Below are 22,624 nucleotides of genomic sequence, written 5' to 3'. Positions count from 1 at the left end.
CCTGGAAGAGCTGAGCTGCTGCAGCCTCTGGACTCATGGCTCTCATCACTCACTGACCTGGAAAATGGGAGCGTAAGATCTGCTACATCACTTGAACCAGCAGACAACATGCTGCTTTGAAGTGGGAGTGGGCCTAAATTGGATTATGCAGCATCTCCGAGGAGCAGCTCCCGTTGATTTGATTACACACGCCCCCTCACTCAGCTCCCACACTCCCCGATTTCCCCGATGCAGATGAGACGAAGTGGGGCGGTCCTCCATGCCAGAGTCTGGTACTCCACTACTTAACGTGTGCCCATCTGCCAGCCATTTACCTGATTACTTTGGGATAATTCAGACAGCTCAGACTCTGCCAGGGCAGCTGGGAGGCAAGTGAGGGGCACTAGTTTTGTACAGGTGGACACAGGAAAGATAAGCACCGGATGGCCTTAGTATCTGTGAAAACAAGCATCTGGATTTCACCTAAATGGAAGTAACTAACATTTGGCTCAATTGAATCACAGTTTTTCAACCACAAAAACGACTAATTCTACAGCGTATAAGTACTCATCAAACTGGACAAATACACACAGAGGACAAGCTGTTCTCCTCATCCACTCTAAGGCGAAAGCACAGTTTAAAATAAAGTCGCCAGCACTGACTTCAAATCCTGCACGCAAGCATGGCAAACAGACCACTTCTATTTCTAAAGGGAAATAACACCCAGTCCTGGTTTAACTTGGGCTCATTATGGTGGAAGTGGGTTCCAGGGCCAGGAAGTTTCATTGCTTTCCAAATAAATCTCACTAAATAGAGTAATCCAAATTCCTCATCTTGTGGAGTCCTCCCATTACAAAAAGGCTCTCAAAAGCTTGGCTTAGAAATCCCACCTTAACATCACTTATTGTAACATGTGTACCAACAAAATGGAGTTAAGTACAATTTTATTAATTTAAATGAATCATTTTTTTAGACAAGGCTGCTTATTTCCTTTGTTTCCACATAAAAGGGCAAAACAGCTCTCAAACTCGAACCAGCTCATGAAAGATGATCAAAAAAACCATGTGGCCGTTAAATATTCCTCCACTTTTACTGATTGACACAGAGGGTTTTCATTACCTCGCTCTCTGCGAGCAAATCTCAGACATCAACTTTGATTATGTTACAAAGAATCTGGCAAAGGATCAATCAGAAGGTGCTGAGGGCGGGTGTGATAGTCTGTGTGCCAGTCAAATTTACTTCTCTGATTCAAACAGCATAATGTACTTTGTTCTTCCTGCTATTGCAAAAACAAACATGGACATCTTCTAAACAATCTCCTCGCTGAGCAGTAAAATAAAGAAAAGGCTGAGCAAACCCCTGCTATTACTGGCATGTGGCACTCAGAATGGTTGATCCTTGTTCCTACTTCCTAGTCCCTAACAGCTCCTTATTGTGTGGAAGGAGGAACTGGTCACTGAGCGTAAACAGCTCTCTTAGCTTAGTTCTGCGAGCTAATATACCCCCAGCCCACTCCATCTACCCCCCGACACCCCATCTCCTTGGGTTGTGTGGCGTCAGCTGCAATGAGCTCCAGATGTGGCCTGGCACCCCTCCAGTCCTGGCACTGGATGTGGTTTGAAGGTAGTTTTGAAACACCGCCCACCAGCAGACCCAATGAAAGTTCCTCAGAATTCAGTGAGAGCTTGTAGGGTTGTATGTGTGCAGGCTGTGTGAGCGCAGAAGAAGTGCAGTGCAAACAGTGCACATCTGTGGAAGGCGGAGGAGATTGGCACATGTTACTTATTGAACATGCTTTGAATAAGTATGTGAGAAAAGAGTTGAAAGTATTTCAATCTGTTTCAGTAGATATGGAAATATCCACAACTATAATTCACCCCAAGGCTTCCGTCCTTTGTTCCCTTAGCTTATAAATACTGGCTTTTTTTTTTTTAAAGCACTCGATAATGTGTCCTGACTTTGATAATTAAAGATAGTTTGAATTATCTCAATAAGACTGCTAATAACATTAGAAAAATATATTTCTTTTTTAAAATACACATAATTAATGTGTTATGGTGAAGCCACTATTTAATTTGTCTTAATCTGCCATTACAAGTCACTATGACACACAAGGAGGTATCAATAACCACGGGAACAACAAACTAGCAACCGGACTTCCAGGTTGGTCGACAGTTGTGAGGCTGATGTCAATACTAACATCTGCTATGTACTTTCTTACTGAAGAAGAGTGTGAATAATTTACACCAGAAGCAGAAGATCCCAAATATTTGACGAAATACTCTGGGAAATAAAAGTAGTACAGTAGAAGCAGCTGAGACATGCGTTCCTAAAGACCATGTCTAATTTTCTTCATTAACTTCATGAGTAACGATGCCAATGTGTGAAAAGGACCTGGCATTATCAACAGTTTAGACAAAACAAAACTAGTTCTTCATCAGTAAATAACCCATGGTGGCTAACAGCTAAACAGTGGTGTCCATCCAGAATGACTCATTATCGGCTGGAACAGTTACACTCTTTACTCTCTTTTTAACAGTTACTCCGTTTAGTTTTCCCACCGTTTGCTGAAAGGATTGAATGAGGTCACTGTGTGTGAGCTGCCAGCTAATTCACATGGTGTACTGGTAAAAAAAAAAAACATGCTGCTTTTAAGGCACTAGCTCCCCCTGCTGCCACACAGAAAGCCCAGCAAGGATCCCTTCACACAAATATGCCTGACAAAGTTGAACAAATAACCCAACACAGGCAAACAATATTGGCCTCCAGTTTTAATACAAATTTCTTTGTCAAACATGCCACATGTTCAAAGAAAACAATCATTAATGCTGCAGTGAAAAGCAAATGCGGGTGTTTGTAGGGCACAGCTCAAATATATTTGAAATGATACACATTGTGGGTCTAAATGCAGTCATTTCAAAAGTGAAATTTCAGCACTAAAAATACTTTGTGCCTTTTAAACTGGACTGTTGTTCCCGTCTGTCCTGTTGCTAGCTACCTTGTACTCCTGCTCTGCTCTAGTTTTGAACTGAGAAATATGAATGGAAGGCTAATGCCACAGTGAAATGACCCACATTAAAGATCAGTGCACCTCATCAGATGGTGAGGTGGGAGTATTCACTTGATTCTTCTTTCCTCATCACCACTTAGCCCTCAAACCCAAACTAAGTACCTCAACTGTAACTTGCTCTTCATAACACAAAGGCGGATGTGTGCAAACTGAATAATTATGTATTTGACAACTACCTGATAAGAGTGAAGTAGCAACGAGAGTAGAATACTGGTATTTTACAGGTTTCACAAGTATTCTACAGTTTAGGACTAGGAGGTGCAATTACTACACCCACAGTAAACTAGAAATCAAAAACGGGATGATATCCATGGTATGAAGCTAGAAAATGTGATGTTGTCTTCCCCCGCCACCATACTTTTGTTCAGTCGCTCTTTGCTGATGTTCAACTGAGAAAAATGGAAGCAGATGTAATAAATCTAGATCAAGACGAGACTTCAGCGGACCTCACCTAGTTTGTTTTGAGCTCATATCAACTGGATGACCATGCATGGGCCAGGCGCAGTGTGTCCGTCGTCACCGAGGAGGTTTTAACAGCTCCCGCAGATCTTGCTGCGGTGCCAGCTGGAAGGGAAGCTGGAGCCTCTTGTTCACCTGGCTGCAGAGGGCTGGACAGTGCTTCAGAAGCAGCTCACACACCTCTTCATGGCCCTGTTCTGCAGCCTGCTCAAGCATTTAACAGCGCAACAAATACAGGCAGAGGTTAAATGACCATCAGACCGTCTCTCTCGAATGCTTTTATTATGTTGACAGCTCTGTACCTTATGTAAAGGGGATGCACCGTCGTCATCACAGATCATTGGATCTGCCCTGTGGTGCAGCAGGAGTCTGACCACATCGAGACGGCCGCAGTAAGCTGATCGATGGAGTGGTGTGGCACCGCCTGATGTCTGGGGAGATGCACAAGCACCGGTCTCAAGAAGAAACTGGCATACAGGGTGATGACCACTGCGACTTGCATAGTGCTGAGATAAAATACACAAATATGATGCAGGAGTTTAGATACATGAGGCCACTGCAGCAATTACAGCCAACCATCCTCCGAGGAAACTCACCAGAGCTGTGTATCCAGCCGAGTCCCTCAGGTTGGGGTCAGTGCCCTTCTGGACCAAGAACTTGACCCTATCCAAGTCCCCATCCATTGCAGCCGACCAGATACCTGCATAAGAATGACACACAAGCACTTTACTTCATAGACCGATCAGTCAAATCAGGAAAAAGTGTTGTTAGCCAAGCCATGCAATCAAAATGGGCAAACAGTCAATGTAACATGTGCTACATATACTTTAACTCGATCTGAATCGTGGTTTAACTCAGACCACACATGCCTGACAGTTGAATGCAAACCTCGTTCAAACTCCATTTCACTCAATGTCTGGTAAACACTGGGAGAGGAGACTGGATGGGAGCAACACGAACAATGGTGTCTATCGGACGCCATTGCTTTATTAGTTAGAAACGCGTTGAAACAACGCGAATGGCTATTATTTGTCAAAACGAAAATAAACTCAGGAAGGCTAACAAAGGTGGCTACACTTTGAAACCAGACAACCCGATGCATAAAACTAGCTTGCTTACATCACGTGTGGACTACTCCGACCAATTGCAGAGCTGCAGTCAAAGGGCCCCTTCAAGTACTCTGTGATTTGGTCGTTTTGTAAATTTCGTCTCCGGGGTTTGCGTCCCAGACTTGTACTGGTCAAGCGGTGGTAGGCTGCATAGCCTTACTCTGGTAGCATAGTAATGATGAAAAGCGAATTATTACACTGGTGCAAACGATCATTTAAATTGTTTATATAATCACCAAAAAAGGCTACATCAATTGTGTTGGTAATTTATGATGTCTATATGACTAATCTTTTCGTCTCTCTTTAATACCCTAGTACAATTTAGGTATATGATACGCTTATAATAAACACTTAACTTACTTGAAACTGTAGCTGTAAATAAGGCCGAGAGGGTGATATATTCATATTTAAGCACTACCCGAACTTGGGAGTGTTGTACGTAGGTCACCTGTTTTTCCGATAACCACTGAAGGCATCTTTTGTCTCGTGTTGTTGTCTGACGCAGTTAGCAAACGTTAGCCAGTTTGAATCATCGGCAAGCGTCAGCTGGCAAACGCCACGTTGTTCTTGAAATTTTAACAAAGCACTTAACTATAACCAAAGCGCCTAAAGAATGAGAAGAGTTACCTTATTTGTTAACGGGACATCTAAAAATGGCAAGGTTGGTACAACTATGTGAGGCTGTTCCCGTTGGAACTTGGGCCGCTGCTTACTAACGCTAAACGTACACTGAACCTGCTACGTATCAACACTATTCAAGTCAACCTCAGTCTTCATGACGCTCTTTGATTAACGTAACTGTTCGCTCAATTTAACTGTGACTCAATCTCGTATTAGGCAGGAGTGACCTATTTCGTGTCAGACCTAATCCCTAACAACCCACTGTTTTTTACAATCTTGTTTAGGTTGTAGCAGTATACGGTACCTTGTCCGACTTACTATCTGTAGCAAGCAGTAAGTTGGGAATCAAAGCTGCCTCTGTATACAATGGAAAGGGTGGTCTCATAGATGACATTGCCCTTATAAGGTAAACTCATCATGATTAAAATAAAAATGGAGGGTGAGCGCATTAGGAGCACGCCAACTTAATCTGAGACTTGTGTGTTTCTATAACAGAGATGACGACGTGCTGTATGTGTCAGAAGGAGATCCATTTGTTGGTGAGTGCTGTGACCACTGTCAAGGTAAACAATACGGTCTCACACACTCAGTGTCTTCTCTTTTGTTATATCACAGACCCTCAATATGAGCCCACGGTTACGTCTGATCAGCATGGAGCCCACAGTGACTGGCTGACCCTTAATATTGGTGGTCGTCCCTTCACCACCACCAGGTATCTGTGTTGTTAATGGTATCTTTACGAGTAATAAACACATTATAAAATACTTCTGATTGCTATACCACAGTGTGCTTTTATATTCGTTTTTTACATTACATTTTTTTAAAACATTTTTTACGTTACATTTTCTTTGTTGAATGTGTCTATCTTGTGTTCAGGAGCACCTTGGTCAGCAAGGAACCAGAGAGTATGCTTGCTCATATGTTTGGAGAGAAAGGTAAGTTTATAGCTAATCAGCCAATTGGCAATTAATGTGAGGCACCCTTTCAAACCTGGTCTGTGAACCTCTGTCTTGCTCCAGATGTGTGGGGGAACACGCAAGACGAACATGGGGCTTACTTAATCGACCGCAGCCCTGAATACTTTGAGCCTATTCTCAACTACTTGAGACACGGTCAGCTCATTATCAATGAAGGCATAAATATACGAGGTGAGCTTTCTGACGTACCCTACCCTACCTATCAATCTAAGGAGGGTTATTACATTAAATTAAACAATCAATCTCTTCCAGGTGTCCTGGAGGAGGCTCGGTTCTTTGGAATTGAGCAGCTTGCTGAACAGCTGGAAGTAGCAATCAAGGTAATATGAAGTTTGGAAGGTAAATAGTTGACATTTGGAAGAGAGATAACTCCCTTGAATGCATCGTGACTTACCACAACATGCTTGCTTTCAAAACAGAACACACAGCCACCAGAGGACCACTCTCCTATTTCCCGCAAAGAGTTTGTTCGTTTTCTTCTGGCAACCCCCACCAAGTCAGAGCTTCGCTGTCAGGTACAGCTAAATTAAAACGTTTTCATTCACCCCATCATTTCACCGTATCAAGTAAATATTTGACGCCATCGCTCTCACTGTTTTTAGGGTCTTAATTTCAGTGGTGCGGATCTGTCCCGACTTGATTTGCGCTACATCAATTTCAAGATGGCCAATCTCAGCCGCTGCAACCTGACACATGCCAACCTGTGCTCTTCCAATCTGGAGCGGGCTGATCTTTCTGGAGCAAACCTGGATGTAAGTCTTAAAACTCTTTTATTGTCAGCACTAAATTATCCAATAATACAGTATCAGCAGACACATACGCAGGGCAGAATGTTCTCAAAAACCTCAATGTGGGGAAGCGAACATTTTCTTATTCTGTGGAATTTGTGTGATATTTTTTATTGGTTGTCCTTCCTGCTGGTGAACAGTGGGTTGAGTTGTTTTGGTTTAGCGCCTACTGCCCCCTCAGGTATATGGAGGAAGGGCCCTTCTGTTCTAAAAACACCTTCCCGCATATTCACCTCATTAAAAGAACAGTAAGCAGACTGTTTTTTCCTCATTCTGTAAACTTAATATGAACAATATTACAATAACATTATGAATGCTTTTGATCTGTGTTGTCTTTTGAAGGGTGCAAACTTACAAGGGGTGAAGATGCTCTGTTCCAATGCAGAGGGAGCTTCTCTCAGAGGATGCAATTTCGAAGATCCATCTGGACTGAAGGCCAACCTGGAAGGTAATCCATCGCAGCTCTTAAAGTATATAGCAGTTAAACATATATAGTTATGTTTTAACCACATTTTTTTATCATCAGGCGCTAACCTGAAAGGAGTTGACATGGAAGGAAGCCAAATGACCGGCATCAACCTGCGTGTGGCCACTCTGAAAAATGCAACGCTGAAGAACTGCAACCTGCGGGGAGCCACTTTAGCGGGGACTGATCTCGAGGTGAGTTAGGCCATCAGACGGGATTATCTCTGAAAACACTCTTGTTGACTCAGCTGGTAATCTTATTTACAGCAACTTTTATAGGGCCAAAAATGAAAATAAACAAGCCGTTAATACAATGGGTACAATTCACTCAGCCCTTAATTTTTTTAGGCTGATTTTGCAAGTAAAATTAAGTGTTGGATATATTTGTTTTGATTTGTAGAAGACTAGCTTTTTGAACCTAAAGTGTGCATGTGATAATCAATATATACAGTGTATATTAAAATCAGAAGGTTTCACAGATTCTGTTTCCTGTGGAATAATGTCCACAATATCCATATCACCCAATGTGTGTATGTTTTCCAACCTGCTCCTGTAAAACCGTTACAATACATCTACACTTCTCCAGTTTTAATCTTCTTTTCTTTTACTACTTTGTGTCCGCTGCCTTTTTGCAGAACTGTGACCTGTCCGGCTGCGATCTACAAGAAGCCAACCTGAGAGGGTCCAATGTAAAAGGAGCCATTTTTGAAGAGATGCTGACCCCTCTGCACATGTCACAGAGTGTCAGATAACGCAGCACAGACGCCAGTGTCCAGTGTGGGGCCACACCTGGCTTCCTTATCGCTCTTTCCTCCAACCTCTCCTCCACTATATTCCCCTACTCTCACTCTTTACCTGTCTGCAACACAGGTAGTTATATGCACATCCCCGACATTCCACCTTTATTATGTTAGCTTTAAATATCTTGCACTAGAATTTATTCAGGGTTGTCTATATGTTTGTATGGTAGGATGTTTTTAATGTTCAGCTGCATATATCACCAAAACAAAATAATGTACCTTGTGTATGTAGATGTGTCTGGATGCAATCCAACGACTATACTCATTCAATGTTCTCCATAATTTATATTCACTTCATATTACTTGACCTGTTAACGGGGGTCAGAATCACATTATCTGTGTGGAGTCAAGTTCAGAGTGCGGAGCTTCCCTGAATGCTGCTGTAGCAGAACTAGAAGGTGTCACTTACCAATAACTGTGTCGTAATATATTCCTGTTTAAGTATGTAACCCACTTTTGCTGGATTCAATGTATTACAAAGAAAGCAATGCAAGCCAAAGCCATAACAATAGCACAGTCTGAAAGACTAAATGTGCTGTTAGTGCACCGTGAAACTATCCGTCAGGCTAGTTTTACTCACAGCATGGGTAGGCAATACATTATTTACAGCTGTGAGGTTTCTTCTTCTTTCCTAATCTTAAATATTGTCTCTTAAAAAGCTTTCCCTTGTCTTGCATTCTGTGAATCTACCTCTTTTTAAAATCTGGTGCGAGTGAATTGCATGCTTTTGAATGCTTATTGTAATGTTTATGTATGACACTCGTTATTCTTCAGTTTCCCATTTGGAGAGAACTTGGTGCGCTTTAACAGAATGCCATTTTCACATGTTGATGTTGTCAAAGTGAATTTGCCTGGAAATGTGCTCCATGTATGGATTTATATCACTTAATCATGCTTTGAACTTATTTGCACAAGGATATGTTAACTTGTATACATGTTTCACCAAAAATGTTTGGTGCTTGTAATCTTAATGTAAATCAAATCCAATGTTTCCAAAAAATGCATTTTCAGACTAGGTTGTCAAGGATGTCACTTTGCATGTGTGAAGAGCTCAACTTGTCTTTGACTAGGGAAGTTTCTCTAGCTGTAGCTCAAAGCTGCTCTGATGCAATACTATTCACTCAGTTCAATAGTAGCTACCCAGCCTGTAAGAATGAATGGTGAAGGCAATCATGTTGTGTATTCCCCTTGAGCGTGAAAATCAATGAAAGAGCTATGGTTATTTATTTTAATACATCTCACTGAATGCAATATGGGGCAGTGGTTGGTTTGCGTTTCAGACAGGGAGTGGTGTCGTGCTCCCTGTCTATGATTATTGCACTCGACCGTGGAAATATATTTCCATGAATGACTGTTATAAATAAACTGCCATGAAGAAGAAAAAAACCTTGTCATCTGATTTTTAATCATTTATTGCGTCTCCGTTTTGAATGAGCTTCTGTTTTGTACGTTCAAAATACTGTATGTCATAAAAGGGCCAATGAGTGTTGCTTAATCCCACTTTGCGACCCCCTGTAGTGAAGTTACGGGCTAAACGGAAGAGAAGCGGCATCGGTGTATATAAAGCTGGGAAAATAGTGTGCAGCAGGATTCTCAAAGGTCAGCAGACGAGAACAAATCAGAGAAGCCTGCCTGCCTCAGGAACAGAAGGTAAGAAACTATGACTGTGTGGGGGTTAAACGTTTTTAAAGTGTATGTTCAAAACATTATATGCTTATACAATATGTGTAGTCTTTCCCCAACAGAATGGCTACAAAAACCTTGGTATTGTGTCTGCTGCTAGCGGGGGCAATATTGCCACAGGGCCGCTGTCAGCACTGGTCATATGGACTGAACCCAGGAGGGAAGAGGGATCTGGACAGCCTTTCAGACACACTGGGAAACGTAGGGGTTATGGAATTAATTATTTGTCACTCATTTCCTCATCATTGGTTGCCCCTCGTTCATTTTCATCCCTTTACACACATTCATTGTGATGTTTTCTTTCTTCGACAGCTGATCGAGGCGTTTCCACACGTGGACACACCCTGCACTGTTTTCGGGTGTGCAGAGGAATCCCCTATAGCCAGAATCTACAGATCAAAAGGATTTCTTGTAAGTTAATTTTTTTCTGTTGACAACTATCTATCACCTTATGGTTCTGATAAAGTTTGGATTTATGCTCACAGGATTAATCTCTTGTTCTTTTTTAGGGCAGTGTCACCAACAGGGAAAATGGACACATAGCATACTAAAAATGATGATTATTTAATTGTACAATAAATACTATACAAGCATATCACCGTTGTTGTGGGTGTTGTTCGACATTATATATTTCAAAATCACAAATGCAAGCTACACTTTTACTTTAAGGCTTCTGCTTTCACTCTAATGGTCTCAATAACTTACTTAAAATAATACAGATTCACCACAATGTCTTGGAGGATTTAAATTCCTAACACAATTCTGATTTATTTCCCAGTAGTTTCAAACTTCATGAAGAATAATTGACAAAATAAACACAATACAGTAGCTTACAGTTGTGTGAAAACATAAATTAATTTGGTGTTAAATTCAGGATGTTGGACGGCCTTATGCACAGCATGTTTTTTGTCAATATAAGTGTTAGTAAGCAGGAATACCAGAGCACATTTTAATGCATTTAAAGGTGATTTAGGGTGACAGCATTGGTTTTGTGTTTCAGTTAAGTACATGGTCTTTTGTCAGTTTGCTCAAATAACAAGATTGTTATACGGGTGATACAATTGTTTATATCACAAAACAGTTCGAAAATTGGGCTGCTGGGCCTTTGCTTTTAAAGAAGTGAAGATGACGCACAACAGTTAACAGGCTTTGGTTTTTTTTGAAGGCTTAGTGTGAAAAATAATATGAGACTTGGCTTCGACACGAATCACTATCTTGAGCCCTGACGGAGAAACACTCGTCTTCAGTGGAAATTCACCACCAACAAACCGCCGCCATCTGGTTCTTCCCACTCTGCAGTATCTGTGTTCAGCTAGCGTGGAAGAAGAGACAATGTCAATAATATGGTAAAGCGTATTATTGCAAACATGTTGTTCAGAAAAACTGTGCTCATCTTGACCAACTCACTAGTTTTGTTTCTTTACATTTTGTCTGAAGTTTCAACTAATTCTTTTATTTTCCTTGAAACCATGTGAATTTTAGTTAACGAGTAAAAGTTAAAGATAATATAACTGTTATGATTCCTTATCCGTCAGTCAGTGTCAGTGCCTTATTACAACTCAATAATACACTGAGCAATCAGTATTGATTAGCATACAATAACTTGAAAAGCTTTTTCTTTTGACTGACATAAGTGAGACATTTATTTCCTCAAAGAATCTCAAAATAGATCATACTTTCATGTTGCTTTTGCCGACACTTTTCCTGAAAGTTGATTGTGGGAAAAACATGTTAATGTTTCAGAAATCAAAACCCAATACCATACCATAATATAACAGTGACAGAGACCATTCTGCCTGCATATCTTCAATTTCTACAGTTTGTTGGTCAAACATATTCAATCATACAAGTAATGAGTATTTTTAACATTGTAATATTGCTCCTTTTACTCTATATTTTCACAAGCGTGGAAAGAGTTGTTACCATTAATAATGATACAATATTTATTCTATAATGCACGATCAAATGAGAAATTGTTTTAGGTACATGGCCATTTAAAATAGTGATTTGTGTACTTTGTAATAATATTCTAATATCTTACAACAATTGGTAGAAATATTCATGTAAATTAATTCAATACTTCAAATGTTTTTGATTGTTTTTTCTTAGTTTTTTCTCCCTCATCCTCCTTCCGTTAACATCCATCCTTCATCACCTTCTTCCCTTTCTCGTCTGCTTCCTCAGCTGCTTCCCTTTATCTTCTTTTCTTTACCTCTCCACTATTTCCATCTTTCTTCTCCCTCCCTTTTCTATCCACACATGTCCTTTACTTCCTCCATTACCTTTCCGTCTTTCATCAGCCATCCATCTAGAAAGGGTTTTGTTTCTCCACACTTCCTCTTCTTTGTTTTCCCTTCCAACATTCAACTTCCTCTCCACCCTTTATAAGTTGATTCCTTTTTATTCCTCATCTTTCATCTCCACTTTTCTTTTCCTACATGGATGGCAAAGGTAGTATCTTCTCCGTCCTGTTTTATCTACTTTTTTTTTTGCAATCCTTTACTTCATTCTCATGTCCTTTTTCCCCTCCCTTTCCTCTCCAACCTTCATAAACTTACATTTTCTCTTTCCTCAATCTTCTTTCCATTTTCCATCCTTACTGTACTTCCTATACATTTTTTTCCATCTTCTCTATACTATCTTCTACTCTTTCTTTCTAACCCTCTCATTTCTCCTCACCACCTTTTTTTCATGATGGGAGGTATGGCCATCTCCCGACCTCTATGTCTTCATATTCCCACTTCTCCCCTCCTTCCTTTATAATTTACATCTCCGCTTTGTCTGTGTTGAACTTTCCTTCCCTTCATCTCCCCTCCCCTCTTCTCCATCTCATATCTCTCACTTCATGTCTTTCTCTCCTTCATCTTACACCTTGTCCCCTCCAACTATCATTTCTTCATCTTTTTTTAAATTTTTTTACTTCATCTTTGTTCTCCATCTCTCACCCTCTTCCATCCACAACCATTTCCTTCCTTTTCACCCCACACTCCATCCCTTCTCTTCCTTTCCCCTCCATACCTCATGGATGTGAGATTTAGGTCCTCTTGTCTTTCATCTTTACTCAATAAAGACAATTGTTATTTAACTTAAAATAATTACTAATGTGTAATAATTGTGAACACACAAATTACTTTACTCAATTTCAAAGGAATTGTGTTAATCTGACTTTTTAACTATAACCATATCCTTAAAATACCAGACACTCCTTTTATCTTGCATCCTTTCTATACTGCTTTTGTTTCTCATCTGCCCTCCCCTTGTTTATCTTTTACTCATTCACTATTCCTCTTCTTCACCGTCATCTATCTGCACTTCTTGTTCCTCGACTATTATAGTTTACATCCATTCCCTTCTTTGATTTCAATTGTTTGCCTCCCATTCCCTTTTATTTACATCACATTTCTTCCTTTACACCTCCACTCTCACCCTTATAGTCATTCTCTCTTCATCGTCCTTCCTTTCCTTTTCCTCCTTCACCTGCTCTTCTCCCGCTTTCTCCCTCGTGTTCAGCATCGTGGCCTCACAGCAAGAAGGCGCCGATGTCTTCTCTGTTTCTTATAAAGAAAATCAAATTTCTTTCAATATTTAACAAAAGTTCTAAAAGTGGCTATAGTCAGGGTTTTCTTAGGCAGCAGCAGCAGGATAGCCTCTTTTCTTAATTGTCTCCCACTCATTCTGCCATAATGATCCAGTATAATCTCTGGTTGGCTATGTACCGGATGGCCTTCCATTGTGCACTTTCACCTGAGGAGTTCTTGTTCCAGGCTGTTTGGTGTGAAAAACATGGACAAAGCATGCGCATAAAGTACTGGACTATTAACTACAGTAGTACAATTATTAGTTATTAGTTGGTCCTGTATTGTTATGTTGTGCCCAGAGACTAGCTCACCTAAATGGACTGGACAAGTTATTCATTCTGATATGTCTGTGAAAAAAAATCTTTTAAAAATATTCTTTCAAATTGACCTGGTCAACACCAGACAAATATACTACAAGTTCAGACTAAATTTTTCAATATCTAAACATGTCAACTGGGTCATTTTGACACCAAACTACACATATACGGGAGGTGAACTGTTCAGCCACCAGATGGCCCCAGAAAACATGAGATTTGAAGTTTATTACTGTTTATTACTGTAGTATATTAATGCCTGTCTGATTCACAAAATAATGTACCATAAAATCCAAATCTACACAATCTCTATGACTGATGCTAAGATTTCATCTAACTGTATTTTCTTAAAGGCTGGATCAGATCCTTCCAATACTTATTGTAATTTACTGCACTTAATTGTGTTTGTTCACCATGAGGTCATGTGTCTGAAGCCAATTTATTGTATTGTTACAGCCCATTGCTTGCTTGGTTTGTTTCACGCACACTACACAATCTCCTTTGGATTATAAAAGTGCTTATTCATGGTGCGATAAGCAACATGAACATTATTTGACCTGGCAACACGTGTGTGTGCGTGTGGGTGTCTGCCAATAGCGTACGGAATTTAAACAAACTAAAAAAGAAATCGAAGTTCATTCATCATGGAGATTTGACGGTGATACAACCGCCTGTAATATCCTGCTGACAAGCGTACAGCGAGGTCCCACTCTTATCTCCAATGGAAAGTGTTTTTTTCAAAGTTGTTTAATCTGTGTGTCACTCTGCTGTTACTCAGCAGACACATACAAAAGACAGAAAATTACTTCCGTGGGTTTCACCTACTTTTGTTGAACATACACCTGACAACATATGGGTAAAGTGTTGTCCTTTTATTGAAAGTGATTTTATAAGGAATTAATAAACAAAAGTCAATAGCACAGCAGGACACAACATTTTACTTAAGATCAGCTGATCTTGATGGTCTTGATGATTGGTACTGGTACCATTGTGGACAGTAACTCTCAGCGCTCGTCTACCCTCCATGTTTAAATCAAACACATATCAGAAGCATTACTTGCAGGGAAAGTTATTAAACATTTTTAAAAGTGCAACATATAAGTAACCCTAACTTGGGTTATTAAATAATATATTTAGACAGGAGCAGTTGAGCATTTGATCTTTTCAAACTATATCAAGAAAATACCTTCAGGCCTCCTGCTAAGCTTCTAGACTACTTTCACAGCTGTGAGGTCTACCAGGTTACTTCTAATCGGTTTTACTGAGACCAGTTGGAAACAGATTGAACTAATAGAAACATCGGCCATAATATCAGTGCTGATGCCGACCAGCAGTGGAGTCTAAATAAATGTTATGTGGTGTTATCTGGTTTCTAAACTTGTGGATGAATTAACAATAAGGATTTTTAACAGCAGATATTTTGACTCGTCATAGGAGAAAACGTTATTTACCATCCGTGTTTTGGGAAATATCTTATTTGCTTTCTTGCTAAGAGTTAGCTGACTATATTGATAGGCTATGTCTAAATATGAGGCTGCCACCAGCAGCCGGTTAGCTTAGCTTAGCAAGACGATTAGAAATGTGAAAACAGCTAGCCGGCCTCTGTCCAGCTAACAATCTAGCCTCCGCTAGCTGTTTCCCCCAGTTCCAGTCATTATGTTAAGCTAAGAGCGAGAGTGGTAGGCCTATTAATCCTCTCTTTCCTTTCGACACTCCCTTGTCTGCATGACAAGCCCAGCTAGCTTGATTTAGCATATAGACTGGAACCGGGCAGAAAACGTGAAGAAAACCTTCCATGGCCTAGAACCTCCAAAGCTCCCGCCTTTACCCCCACGTTTCTGTATCTTAAACAAATGAGAGATAGAGGCTGCTGTGCTAGTTAATGAGTGAGCTTTACAGGTGCTGGTAGGGGGATTTTTTAAATCTCCAGACAGCTGTCTATTGTTTCCAGTGTTTATGATTAGGCTACCATTGAAATCAGCATGCAAAGTAAAAATGCCCTGTAACACTTACATAGAATATGGACATCATGTCACAAATGGCACCTACAGGTGCTTTTCCTGCATGTAGAAACTCATAGTAACTGTGCATAATGTAAGAATATGAATGTAATAAAAAGCTCAGTAATTAACTGAACATAATGTGAGAAAACCAAGAGTGCATAACGTAATAAATGTTAAATAGACGTTTACTTGTGGAGCACTTTTCTAGCCTTCCGACCACTCAAAGCTCTTTAACACTAATTGTCATAATTCACCCATTCACACCCATTCATACGCTGATGGCAGTGGCTGAGGTTCCACTGATTGAAGGACAACCGTGCTCACCACTGAACCACAGCCACCCACCATAACAGTTTTATGTATTATGTAAAAAGTTATAACATTATGATATCATTACATCATACAGTCTGATATATTCCCCCCAAAAAGTGGAATAATGTAATAAATTCTGAACATACTTTAATTGGAATATTTAAGAACATTTCAATACAACATTTAAATAGCACTTATAGCCAAATATAGACTTATTTTTCTTTCTTCATTTATGTGATTGAGCGAGAGACCAAGCGTCTGGGAGACAGGGTTAGAATAATTGCTCAGTTCTATGCTCTATTTAATAACCGGCAGTCAAGTCATTTTGGCTTTATGCGCCACTGAGCAACTTTCATATGAATAAATGGGGCCCCGCCTCAAACTTGCACACTTTTCTTAATAAATCTATGAGTCTTTCATGCGTGGCAGAAATGCTAAACATTGAAGTTATTCCCTTATTCAATAATTAATTTGCTTAGTTTATAATGTAATATATTTCTCATAATGTATTAACTCATATTATGCACACAACTGTTATTATGGTATGCGCTCATGTTTTTTGTTGCATTATACGCTAATTGTTATGTTACATTAGCTTTTATTACATTTCAATTATGACATTATGAGCAGTTATTACATAATGAGTTGCTAAAAGGTAAGTCATGACTGCTGTATAATATAACACTTTACAGTGACTGGCTTATCAAGGTGGTAGAATTGTAAGCAGTCAAGGCAAACAGAAAGGTATGTGCCATCTCCTGCAAAAGAATGTTATGTCTCACTTTCTTTGTCCTCCTTTTCAAGTGAGAGAACTATCAAACTGATCTGATTCCACTAGAACTGCCTCAGCTTGGCGTAGCCCTCTGTCTGTGTTTAATAAAGTGCCCTTAATAGCTTAGTGCTGTGTGTCAGCTTGGAGGAAACCTATTGAAACCCCTTAGGAAGCTGTAACCAGGCAACTAAAGCAGTCTGCAGTCTAACTCTTTTCTTCTGATCGAAGAAAATGGAAGGTCAGACGCAGAGGCCAGATCCTAAATTGTCAGGGCAAGATTATAGACATGAAATAATAATGTCATTGTTTGTCTGTTGTAGAAATCTGTCTGCACATGCATGCAACCCCAAACCAATTCTCAGGAAATACTGGCTGACACCAATTAGGGTGTTTCTATTCCTGGCTGTCAAGTCTGCTTGTGTTATGCAAGACAAAATTGTGTGGGTGTTGGTGTGTGTGTTACTAATACAGACGAAACAGACATAATTGAGATTTCTAGATTTATTTTAAAAGTGCAGACCCGCAGGACTGTTTTACCTTGAATTCATTTTGGATGATTACATCTCATGTCTGGCTCAATAATGGGCTGACATAATAATGCTGTTATGATAATGAAAACTACATTAATAAAACAGGTATAAACAGGAAAGTCCTGATTCACGCCAAGAGGGCAATATGATACAAGAGCAGTTTCACTGCGCCCTACAGATGTGAGCATGAATATCAGCATGATTATGATTCCCAAGGCAGCAGCCCAACTCCCGCTGACCTTTTCATCTGCCAGAACAAAAAGATTAGTTCCTTCTCACAAGATCATCAAAAGTGCACAAAGCCAGTGACTTTGTCTGACATCATTGCAGACAAAATTTTCAACGGAAAATATTGTGATGAATTATATGCCTTATATCACAATTCCTTAGCTCAGCATGGAGCCTACAAATGCACATTATACTGTTGATCATGTGAATACTCTATACACCTAGTAACATTTTGACCTTCACCAGTGTTGGCTGAAAAAGACACCTAAAGGACTTTCTTTCAATAAAGCAAAATAAATTGCAAGCTATTATTATAACGATTAATATGGGAATGAGGCAGACCAGGATTAATTATACCCTCTTTCTACAGTAGCAAGGCAGGCAAAAAAAAGTTTGACAGAAGAAATTTAATTAAATGCTGAAAAACAACAGCTTGAGGAAATCTCTCGCCAGCTATGTAGATCATGTTGTTCCTGTGATCTGGAGAGATTGTTTATGAGAATCTCTCTACATGAAAACGCAGAGAGCCAAGATGCTAATCTTTCTGGAACTGCTCCACTGACAAGGAGTCTGGCCTTGTGGACTCATTTAGAGTCTTCAACTGAGCTTCATTTTATAACACCGTTACGTGCCCACTGCCATCATTGAGGCGACAATGTAAAACGGCATCTTTTAAGTGCCACTCATTGTCAAGTGTATGTCAGCAGCTCCTGCAGATTTGGTCCTTTCATTCAAACTATAATGAACTCTTCATTCGGTGGTGTTTTCAAAAGGAAAGACAGGTGAGAGGAAGGAAAATACAAGAAAGGAGAGCAGATTGACAGTCTGTAAAAGTCAGCTCAAGTAAAAGGCAGTGGAGGAAGCTGACAAGGACCTCTGAGAGCTCTCTTATGTACTACGTGGCTCTTGTATAACAGTTTAGGAGGTTGTGTGAAACGCTGTCGGAGTCAAAAAACAGGTTGGGCTTTCTGTAAGGTGAAAAAACATGTTCTACTTGACCTGCTGACGTTATCATGAAAGCAAAAAGGCAGCAACAATCTTTCCCTCTCCTATACGCTCAGTTGATATTCTTCTTCTTCGAGAAAGATTAAAGTGCAACTGTTAACATGCGTTCCTCACAATATGAATATTGAGCACAATTCCCACTGATCTCTCCGGTTTAAAACTGAAGGCCCCAAACACAACACTGATTTATTTAACATTACACGCACATCTAAAATGTGTTGTGAGCTCAGACGTCCTCCTGAATAATGCACACAGAGAGAGCACACTGAAGTTGACCTTGGTGCGAAACAAATGTTTCCACGTACACCACATACCACAGCATTGGCGAGTGTTGATTGAGTCACGTGTATGAATATTAGCGCTATGATCTCTCCACACTGTTTCCTAAAGTGGAAATGCCTGGTCTCAGAGTACCATTTTTGTCTTTGATGGGAGACTGAGGACTGATCCATTATCTGGTAAAAAGCTGAGAAAGATGTGAATGAACCGACCTCCAAGGTGACAGTGAAACATCCATTTAGTGTTTAGCAGGCACACAGAAACCAAGGCAGACATTAAATTTGGCACAAAAAAAAAAAGAATGCGGTACAAGTATTGACTCTTCAAAAAGAAAACATTACAAAAAAAGACATCAATAAAGATAAGGTAAATGTTTTAATTCAGTTCAATACCACAAACTTAAACAGGTTCCCAGGAGATATCTGCTATGCTACACAGTGCTCTTTATTCCCCACCACACGATTAACTATAACTGTCACATCGTTTACAGGCCATACATGTATTTAGCAATGTTATATACAGCGGAAGAACCCCACTCGGACAAAGTCCTTTACTGCCTCGTTTATTTTGTTTTATGGCACTTGATATATGGTTGTTGGACGGCACATTTGATGAGAAAAAAAAAACATCCAAGGCTCACAATACTTGAGTGCCGACCTTGGCAGACAGCTTGGAATGTATAAGTCTCTAGCCAAGGTTCTCTTTAAAAAATCATTTCATCGTTTGTGATGATTTTAGGTAATAATAAATGCATTAAGATGATGCTAGTAAATCGTCTCAGTGAATGCCTTGAGACGCACGCATTGCAGTAATGTTCTCTCCTTCAGTTATGTCATAAGCTACTCAGGCGATGATCATCAACACATCACAGTTTACTTGATATTTTCATCAATACTGATAATATAAAACAGCAACATTTAAAAAGAACATTTGCAGTGCCCCAACCCTATTGTCCTTTAAAATTCTCTCCTTACATTGCACACATTAAAAGCAGGTAAAAGTGTGAAAAGCAAACCCTAAACAGCTGATATTCATTAAAACGTGACAATCCGAGTAGTTTAAGAAATAAAAAAAAAACTTGACAGATGTATACCAAATGATATGCTGTCTCTTAATTTGTATTTGGGGCCACAGCACATGGACTAAAGAGCCTACAGTTGGAAAAATGCTCATCTAAAGTGCCTTCAGTCGCCCAACAATACTTAAACTTCTCCAACCTTTGCACCATCAATTTATTATCTACTTCCTCTTACATGTGAGCTCATACTGATTCAAGGGCATCGTGCCATGGTGGTTAAGTCTCTTCAGTCGTCTCTCTTTGAACTGCTGTTGTAAGGTTTAGAACTTTGTAAATGTCAACCTTGCTTTTGGACACAACGAAGCAAGGAAAGCTCCAAAAGGATGACACAATGAGGGTGGAAGAGGCCCAAGTAGTCTCAGTGTCTTTCACTGAAAAAGCTTGGCTCTAGGTATTGATGCTGATAGATCCATTGCTCAAGATGGACCCCTTGGTGACCTCCGTGCTGACAGTGGAGAGCGGGACACTCTCATACCGCTCTGTCACCCCCCAGCAGCGACAGCGCAACAGGGTGGACTTGAGCTGTTTCTGAAAGTTGCTGTTGAGGAAACCATAGATGATGGGGTTGACGCAGGTGGAGGCCATGGCCGTGAGGTGGCAGAACGAGAAGATGATGTCGTGGCCACAGGACGGGATGGCCTCGTGGTTCCAATCAAATACTGTGTTGAAGATATTGAGGGGAAGCCAGGAGAGTGCGAATGCCACCACTATAGAGAACAACATGGCGTTGATCCTCGTGGCGCCTTTGTTTTTCTTCTGAGTGGTGTTCCTGCCGCGCTCCACCATGTCCTTCCTCCTCCTGAGGCGCAGGTAGATGTGCAGGTAGCAGAGCATGATGAGGGCGAGAGGAAGGAAGTACTGGAAGACGAGCAGGAAGGTGGTGTAGACTCGTCGTTCTTGCACCGATGGCCACAGCTCTATACAAAAGGGGTGGTCGTTGATTGGGAAGGGCATGCTGAGGTTCTGGAAAGGCAAGGCGAGTACGTTGTACGAGAGGAAAGGCACCGAGATTAGACAGGCCACGATCCAGGTGACAACCACGGCCAAGTAAGACTGGCCCACCATGGGCTTCCATCCAGTCGGGTGGACAATGAGCTGGTAGCGCTCCATGGCGATGAGGACGAGGGAGAAGATGGAGACGGTAACTGATATACACTGGATAAAGGGCGTGAGCTTACAGAGGACTTCTCCTAGGATCCAATGATCCATCAGTGTGTAGATAATGGTGACCGGCAGGCATACGATGCACATGAGGATGTCGGAACAAGACAGGTTGGTGATGAAGATGTTGGTGACGTTGCGCATTTCCTTGTGCCGTGTGATGACAAACACCAGGCAAGAGTTCCCGATGAGACCCACTGCCATAAGTGCACTGTAAGCGATGATGAGAAACGTGGTGCCACTCACGGAGAGCGAGCAGTCCTCTGCGAAATCCCACGGTATCTCTTTCCACAAGGCTTGGTTGTGATTGGTGTTGTGCTGCAGCTCCATTTTGGTTTTCCTGGGCTCGCTTCAAAGGCCTGGTACTAATTATACTAATTGTGGTGTCACACCTGGTGTAATTACTTCATGAATAATATTTGCATTTTCTTACAGCTTTGCCTCATCCTTAATAGTTGGCGATGTTGAAATCATTCGCTGCCTGAAGAAAAAAAAAAAAAAAGAGAAAATTAAATGAGTATGTTTATTTGCAACGATATGAATTCTTGATATAATAAGAGGCTGGTCACTGAAATACACTCACACAAAAACTGCAGCATTAAAAGAAATTAACCCTATTTTGGTTCTTTTAAATTAAGATATGTGCAGAAACTGATGCAGGATGGGTTTTATAATCACAGAGCTCACAGGTGTCTTTTTGGTGCGTTTAGTGGTGCAGTTTTAACCTTTACAGTGGATTCAGTACAACAAAATTAGAGAGATATGAAGGGAATAATTAACATCGGTATGGAGATATCATGAGGCTGATTTACTATCTCCTCAAGGACTGGCTATAAGAAATGATCCACTGATGGCATACCACCAGAAAACACAGATCCAGACGCCGTGGCATCGCCATCATGCCGATTTAAATTTCCATCACAATAATGTGATGATAACTGCTCCTTCAGAGACAATCGCTCTCTCTCCGCTCACTGTTTTCTCCCCTTTTGACAGTGGGAATTTATTCTCTACATAAAAAGGAACAGACACCTCTCATTGTCACCGAGCATTCACACAATAGCTTCGCAGATTGTGAAGCACATGTGGCCCTCACAATCTTTTACAAAGGAATGCACTGGAAATAGAAAAGAAATACAATTGTGTTACACCAAGACCGAAAACATTGGACTAGTGTGCGTGTGTGGATGTGTACGTACATGCATATTCATGTGTGTGTGTGTGTGTGTGCGCACACACACACACAGCACAGTGAAAAACAGTACTAATAAACCAAGATGTTTTGCACATGGCTCAATTCCTCAAGAAGGAGTTTTGCAACACAGCTATGCAAACAGAATGAATTCTACATGATTCAAAGGAGTTATCATTTCTAATTGAGCACTCCTCCTTAATGATGACAAATTATGACAG

General features: G+C 40.5%; 4 protein-coding genes across 5 annotated transcripts; 2 read left to right on the top strand and 2 right to left on the bottom strand.

Annotated features, from left to right (window-relative positions):
• Positions 1–2,750: 2,750 nt before the first annotated feature.
• Positions 2,751–4,617, bottom strand: ankrd39 (ankyrin repeat domain 39). Of its 2 annotated transcripts, none has more exons than XM_034541595.1 (4): positions 4,397–4,617; positions 4,105–4,208; positions 3,811–4,014; positions 2,751–3,712 (listed from the first exon to the last, which is right to left on the bottom strand). In XM_034541595.1, the coding sequence occupies exons 1-4, from the start codon at positions 4,608–4,610 to the stop codon at positions 3,566–3,568; spliced, it is 669 nt and encodes a 222-aa protein (XP_034397486.1). In that variant the 5' UTR covers positions 4,611–4,617; the 3' UTR covers positions 2,751–3,565. The 2 variants fall into 2 exon arrangements, with proteins under 2 accessions (XP_034397486.1, XP_034397487.1); XM_034541596.1 differs by having other exon boundaries at positions 3,811–3,939.
• A 481-nt stretch (positions 4,618–5,098) lies between these two features.
• On the top strand, positions 5,099–9,637 carry kctd9a (potassium channel tetramerization domain containing 9a). The gene is made up of 12 exons (XM_034542079.1): positions 5,099–5,278; positions 5,523–5,644; positions 5,734–5,777; positions 5,854–5,950; positions 6,115–6,173; positions 6,258–6,386; positions 6,468–6,535; positions 6,635–6,730; positions 6,818–6,967; positions 7,346–7,451; positions 7,530–7,663; positions 8,104–9,637. Exons 1-12 carry the CDS (start codon positions 5,231–5,233, stop codon positions 8,218–8,220), a joined length of 1,170 nt encoding a protein of 389 aa, XP_034397970.1. The 5' UTR covers positions 5,099–5,230; the 3' UTR covers positions 8,221–9,637.
• A 147-nt stretch (positions 9,638–9,784) lies between these two features.
• LOC117735884 (progonadoliberin-1-like) lies at positions 9,785–10,502 on the top strand. Its single transcript, XM_034540788.1, has 2 exons — positions 9,785–10,362; positions 10,461–10,502. Exons 1-2 carry the CDS (start codon positions 10,015–10,017, stop codon positions 10,500–10,502), a joined length of 390 nt encoding a protein of 129 aa, XP_034396679.1. The 5' UTR covers positions 9,785–10,014.
• Positions 10,503–20,437: 9,935 nt separating this feature from the next.
• On the bottom strand, positions 20,438–21,556 carry npy8br (neuropeptide Y receptor Y8b). Its single transcript, XM_034542045.1, has one exon. The coding sequence runs from the start codon at positions 21,539–21,541 to the stop codon at positions 20,438–20,440; it is 1,104 nt and encodes a 367-aa protein (XP_034397936.1). The 5' UTR covers positions 21,542–21,556.
• Positions 21,557–22,624: the final 1,068 nt, after the last annotated feature.

The sequence above is a fragment of the Cyclopterus lumpus genome, chromosome 9, assembly GCF_009769545.1.
Source record: "Cyclopterus lumpus isolate fCycLum1 chromosome 9, fCycLum1.pri, whole genome shotgun sequence".
Classification (NCBI taxonomy): domain Eukaryota; kingdom Metazoa; phylum Chordata; class Actinopteri; order Perciformes; family Cyclopteridae; genus Cyclopterus; species Cyclopterus lumpus.
Note: the sequence above shows the minus strand (reverse complement) of the source record. Positions and strands in the feature narration are given on the sequence as shown.

Coding starts and splice junctions, on each gene's coding strand:
- ankrd39 (XM_034541595.1), bottom strand. CDS start 4,610: ATGCATCGGGTTGTCTGGTTTCAAAGTGTAGCCACCTTTGTTAGCCTT. Junction 4,209..4,396: donor TGAAATGGAGTTTGAACGAG/GTTTGCATTCAA, acceptor ATTCTTATGCAG/GTATCTGGTCGGCTGCAATG. Junction 3,713..3,810: donor GTGCATCCCCTTTACATAAG/GTACAGAGCTGT, acceptor ATGCTTGAGCAG/GCTGCAGAACAGGGCCATGA.
- kctd9a (XM_034542079.1), top strand. CDS start 5,231: ATGAGAAGAGTTACCTTATTTGTTAACGGGACATCTAAAAATGGCAAG. Junction 6,174..6,257: donor TCATATGTTTGGAGAGAAAG/GTAAGTTTATAG, acceptor GTCTTGCTCCAG/ATGTGTGGGGGAACACGCAA. Junction 6,731..6,817: donor AGTCAGAGCTTCGCTGTCAG/GTACAGCTAAAT, acceptor CACTGTTTTTAG/GGTCTTAATTTCAGTGGTGC.
- LOC117735884 (XM_034540788.1), top strand. CDS start 10,015: ATGGCTACAAAAACCTTGGTATTGTGTCTGCTGCTAGCGGGGGCAATA. Junction 10,363..10,460: donor ACAGATCAAAAGGATTTCTT/GTAAGTTAATTT, acceptor GTTCTTTTTTAG/GGCAGTGTCACCAACAGGGA.
- npy8br (XM_034542045.1), bottom strand. CDS start 21,541: ATGGAGCTGCAGCACAACACCAATCACAACCAAGCCTTGTGGAAAGAG.